Below are 6,000 nucleotides of genomic sequence, written 5' to 3'. Positions count from 1 at the left end.
TAGGTTACATATCACTATCACTACAGAATGCATTCCAACTACTTTTAGTCTGGATTGGGAAATATTGCTCTACACAGGAAATATCCCGCGTATGACAGGCATTTTGTTACTGGATGACTTAATTCTGTCAAATTGGGATAAATGTAAGTCCATTGTGGGCCAGCTTGTCGGGGTTCAAATATCTCTCTTTGGAATGAGTGATACTGTGCACTTCTTGAACTCCTGCATAAGTGGTCATGACAAGTGAAGTAAGGCGTTCGGGGCGGGAGCGTTAACTGTGTGAAATTGTATGCTTCAGGCCCAGAAACACACTATTAATATTGAACACTTTCCTTACACATCACCACCTGCCACAAGACAAACCCTGGGCTTCTGTGTGAATGGCCATTACCTTCTCCCTGATGTATAGAGCGGTGTAAAATTACTAAATTTCATTAATATTGCCACAGACAGAAGTCAAAGCCATGATTTATGTCCGTCTAACATTTAGGTATCAAGTACTTAGTCAAATACTTAGAGAAATAAGACAAATTAGCTGCAACTTTATACACTGCACCGCATGCTTTATGCTTAGGAAGTGAGATATGAAAAGTATATTTATTTCATTACGTGTGTGTGTACATTCAACAATGATATTGCTAACAGTGCAGACATTTTGGGGGAAAAAAACACATCAGAGTTTGATTTCACAGGCTCTTGAAAAGCCATTATTTTTCTTTCGTTCGTCAAATAACTTTAAACTCGAGGCCTGCGCGTATGTGGGCAGCAATATTTCTGATTTAAAGAGGTCAGGCGGGGTGTTTGAGCGAGAGAGCTGGGAGATGAGACTCCCTTTGAGACGAGGCTAAAATAACACGGGGGGCATAAGGAGAGGGGGGGGGGCAGTGGGATGGTGTGTCACTCGACTAGCGAGAGGGACGGCCCTTTGTTGGCATGGGAACGGAGAGAGTGCGCCTAGCAGGGTCGGTGTGGCTCAAGCCACAGGGAAACTTCCTGGGCCTCAAGCTTATCAGCGGCACATCTCTTGGTCCATCTCCCAGCTAATCAGTTCTGCAGCTGTGTGTGTGTGTGTGTGTGTGTGTGTGTGTGTGTGTGTGTGTGTGTGTGTGTGTGTGTGTGTGTGTGTGTGTGTGTGAATGTGAAAGAGAGAGACAGAGAGAGGGGGAGAAAGAAACAAATTGGCAGGGCGACACATAGAGAGAGTGAGACCATGAGGTAAAGAGAAAGCAGAGAGAGAGAGAGAGAGAGAGAGAGAGAGAGAGAGAGAGAGGTAGTGCCTCACCCGCCCTTCCTAAAGCCCCCTATCCCATCAGCCCCCTCACCTGATCCTGAGAAGCTGTCTAGAGAGCCGTCTGCTACAGAGGTGGCGATTTCGCTGCTGCTCATTGGCTCTGTTTTAACTGCAAACAAAAGGAAGCCACAGTGTCACACCAACACACACACTTAAACAGACATTAACACACACTAAGACACACAAACACACACACACACACACACACACACACACACACACACACACACACACACACACACACACACACACACACACACACCAGAACAGCACTTGGCCTTTCCATACAACTCAAACAACAACCCAATCTCTTTTTAGGATATCACCTCTGCACCATTTAAACAAACAACATTAAACGCACTATTAATTCTTTAAAAGCATTTCAATGTGGCAAAAAAACATGAATGATAATTTTACATAATCATACATAGTAATTTTAAATTGTGCATTTCTTCAGAAAAGTAAATACAATGACATTTTCTGTTGGCAAACTCACAAAACATTATAATAGTAGTGATATATTCAGGGCTCAGTCAGCTAATGAGTTTGCAGAGAGCTTAGTTATCTAAATCAATGGACCCAGGAGAACAGGCAACATGTTAATCTGCCTGGCAAACAAGGAGGGGAAACTTCCTTTCAAATCTAAAGCGCATCCACTGTTGACTTAACAAGGAAATTGGCAATAAAGGATGCTGTTAGGATGGCAATCAGCAAAGAGTTTTTTAAATACATGTTTAAAGAGTCACTTAAATACATGTGAGCCAATTATTGCCAAGTCATTTGTTTATCCTAAATATTGATATTACATAATATTATTTCTTTTTGCATAGTTATCAAGTGTATTATTATTTGATTGCTTACCACAGAGATATATGTAGCATCAGGGAAAAATAGGCAAAAATGGTCAGAATCATTTGAAAATATTGACTGGAATAAATATCACAGTAATGAAAAGGGAGTAAAAAACGGTTACAGGCTCCAGTGAACGCTGTTTGACCTCAGCACTCGGTATCACATAGGCTCGGGCAGAGACAATTTCACAGCTATCTCAAAGGCCCCGGATCTTTGAAATCAATCCATCCTACCTCCGGAGGGGGATTTCTTGTTCTCCCTTTTTTCCTCTGTTCCCCTCTTTTTTTTGCGCATGAAAACAAATTTGCTTATATGGGTCTAGAGTCATGCCGGCTGAAATTCCTCATAGTCGGAGGAAGCCATTCACTTGTCATGTTGAACACGCCTCTGCTATGCTCTCCACACCGGGATACACATGTTGTTGTGAAGCCAACGCAATATCTCACACACACACACACACACACGCACACACCACACACACACACACACACACACACACACACACACACACACACACACACACACACACACACACACACACACACACACACACACACACATTCTCTCTCTCCAGGTCTCTGCAGGTCTAATAAAACTGTGACACATTGCATGCACAAACTAGAGCACTCCAGTCTCGCATACCACACATGACCAGTGTCTTCAGGTAACAGTAAAGAACATCAAAAAGGGATGGCAGACAAAATAATAATAATAATAATAATAATAATAATAATAATAATAAAAACAATGCACATAGTATGCGTGCCCACACTATTACTGCACCAATTATTTCCCAGGTAGCGGCTGCATCTGTCCCAGATCTGGTTCGGATCTGGCCTGGTTCTGGCACTGATTTGGTTGTGATCCGGTACAGGTCTGGCCCAGAGTCAGTAGCTCTCTGGGCTATATTGGATTCACAGTCAGCCAAGTCTCAAACCATGCTTCCAACATGACACGACGGATAAGGCCAGTATTATTCTAATGAAAGGACCAATAGTTGAGGTGTTGCTTTTGTTTAAAAAAAAAACAAAAAAACAATATGCAATTCTCTTCATAATGTAACATAAAATTTGGGGTTTCACAATTGGGATGATAACTGTTAAAAGAATGAGCTCTATTGTTTTTGTCAGCCATACACCAAGTATTGCCCTTTCATTGTCTCACCAGAACTGCACAAACCTGCAGCGGATTGTGAACTAGAACTTAGCAACCAGTCTGCTGTGGTAAGCATAGTGATGTTATCTCCTACGGGGGGAACAAAGAAACAGAATGGCATAGGACACATGACAATCCACACCACTAGGGAACTCAATGCTGTTTCACCAGAGAATAAAAAAGGGAAAAGAAAAAGATGGAATCGCACCACAATCAAGATTACACAGTCTTGAGCACACACTTTCGAAAAGATCTAAACAAGCGATGTAAGGTGGGGGTTGTAGGGGTGAGAGCAATATCACTGCAAGCCCTGGGAGAGATATAGCTCTCATATTGCAGATAGCTTTCTGCCTGGGTAGTAACTAGGGTAATAACTAACACTGTGGCCGGTAGCCCGCAGACAACAACGCAATCTACTTTACATTACGGGGGTCCCACTGCAATTACTTCACAGCTCTGAATTCAGATTACCATCATTACAAATAGAGTCTCCACTGACGACAATGAGTGAGTCTCAATGCTATAACCTCATATTGGGGAAACAAGGGTCTTTAATATAAATAATAATTTAACAGTACCCACTTGTGTGAGCTGATTAATTTATCATTTATTAGCGAATTAAATCTACTGTTTACACTAAACATGGGAAAAAGACTAAATAAAACTGGTCGCTTTGTTCTTAATGGTGCACTGGTTACATATGTTTTACTGTGATTTAGAGATCTCACAAGTTAACAGACATATAAACACTACACAGAAGATGCCGCACTGTTACAAAGCGTTTCCACTCTACAGTTAGGTCCCTTTCTACTTTAGGTGGAGAGAAATAGCACCCACCAGGACACATACACTACAAGTAACAGAGACAGAAAAAGGAAACACAGAGAGAGAGAGAGAGAGAACAGACAGAGGGAGAGCAGTCTCAAAAAGAGGGAGTGAGTCAGTAAATGAGCATCTCGTGCCCACATACCTTCAGTGCCATTTGGTGGCATGGAATTGTTATTGATATGTGAGTTGTCGAGATTAGGACCATTGGGGGATTCACTGCTTCCACTTACTCGGCTGTGCGGACTGGCTAGATCCTGCATTTCCATAGACCTGGCAGGGAGACACCGACACACACACACAGGTCCACACGACAGGTCAGAAAGCAGTCATTTCTATAAAAGTGAAACATACACACAGGCACAGCCACACACACTAAAGAGGAGGAAAACAAACAAGTAGATTGTTTTATCATTTTTCCACATGTTGATTTATTGATGATATTTTTTTTTTTCTTCTATTTTTTAGACAAATGGCTGGATGGTATTAGGGATGCAAAGGGGTTCCAAAGTAAATTTTTATCTGCCAAAACTCACTAAGTGTATAAAAATTTAAGCAAATTTACTAGTAAAACCATTTTATGATACATGTACAGATTCCTTTATAAATCATTTGAAAAAGTGAGCTGTAGCAAAATATCAGCGCAAACTAAGTCACTCCAATTATGCTAGTATCCTTTAAATAAACAAGTAAATTAAATACATAACTTTTAATTTCCATTACTCCCTTTCAGAGACAAAAAAGATACATTTCCGGGCGAATACACAGAACATCACACATACTTCAATAACCATCTCAGTGACTTGACAACAGAAAGAGTATGTGGTTAAAAAAAAAGAAGAGAGAACAGTTCTTCAAGAGTATTCCTGAGAGTCCACGGCCCACTAGCCGGCAATGGGGAGTTGACGAGGCGTTTGTTTGCGCTGGCAGGCAGCTTAATTGTTTCTCTGTTTATTCGGAGGACCCCGCCACTCAAAACATTATTCTATCTCCTCATTTAGGCGCTCCGAGGAGTTTATCATGAGTGGCAAATGGACGGGTGTGCAGGCCAATGTGCGCAGAGAGGAATGGGCACAAATTCAAACACACATTAGTCTTTGTTACTGGTCTCCAAACATTATTGCGCGTGATTAAATTAAGGCACAGCTCTCTGTGCATTATGTTAGCATCCTCAATTAGATTTGGGAGCTGGAAATGTCTTTGTTATCCATAATATACGTATGTCTTTGTAATGGATCAGAGATAATAAGTTATTGAGTGTGTATGAACAAAACAAATGGTTGACAACACATTTCTAAATTGTTTACAGCAACAAAGTAAAAATAATTTTCAGGCCGTTTAAATTTCAGGCAAACTTTAAAAGTAAAAAAATGACACCTGTCTTAAATCAGACATGGCAGTTCATATATGCTTTACACTTAATTAGCCTACTATTTTGTGGTGATAAAATAAACACAACATATAGTAAACTATGACTTTTAGTTTTAAGGATAACCAAGTTTAAGTCTAACTAAAAGTTATTTCACAACTTCCTTTTACAATGACTTTTAATTCTGAATAATTGTAAAGCAAACAAACACAGGCACAACTGGCATTCATATTCAATGAAATCTACACAACAGAGGAAACTTGTGCACAAAGTTTACACTTAACACCAGGAAAACACCAGTCCCTCCCTTACCTCTACACTTCTTCAACAACTCCCTCAGTCATTTTCTCTCTCTCTCTCTCTCTTTATCTATCCTCATCCCTCTCTTCTCTCTTTTTCTCTTTTAGCAGCAAAATCAAACCGAGACACCCCCCCCCCCTCCTGAGTGTCCTGAGCACTCTACTAACTGCAGTTGATAAGTCTTCAAAAAACCACAGCACTTGGCTAA

General features: G+C 40.8%; 1 protein-coding gene across 8 annotated transcripts in view; it reads right to left on the bottom strand.

Annotated features, from left to right (window-relative positions):
• eya1 (EYA transcriptional coactivator and phosphatase 1) overlaps positions 1 to 6,000 on the bottom strand; it is a 49,778-nt gene that overhangs the window by 37,431 nt on the left and 6,347 nt on the right. For 4 of the 8 annotated variants that reach the window (XM_076290663.1, XM_076290664.1, XM_076290662.1 and 1 more), the window contains exons 2-4: positions 4,269 to 4,396; positions 3,323 to 3,388; positions 1,323 to 1,400 (exon numbers count right to left, since the gene is read on the bottom strand). In XM_076290663.1, the coding sequence (XP_076146778.1) occupies positions 1,323 to 1,400; positions 3,323 to 3,388; positions 4,269 to 4,392 (268 nt within the window). In that variant the 5' untranslated portion in view covers positions 4,393 to 4,396. The remainder of the gene's footprint in view (positions 1 to 1,322; positions 1,401 to 3,322; positions 3,389 to 4,268; positions 4,397 to 6,000) is intronic. The other 4 variants (XM_076290667.1, XM_076290669.1, XM_076290668.1 and 1 more) reach the window with 2 other exon arrangements.

This window comes from Alosa pseudoharengus, unplaced genomic scaffold (genome assembly GCF_046254945.1).
Source record: "Alosa pseudoharengus isolate Yale_2024_CS ecotype anadromous, Long Island Sound unplaced genomic scaffold, YU_APseudo_1.1 YU_APseudo_1.1_scf_18, whole genome shotgun sequence".
NCBI classification, from domain to species: Eukaryota; Metazoa; Chordata; class Actinopteri; order Clupeiformes; family Clupeidae; genus Alosa; species Alosa pseudoharengus.
The sequence above is the reverse complement of the archived record's forward strand: the minus strand, read 5'-3'. Positions and strand labels throughout refer to the sequence as shown.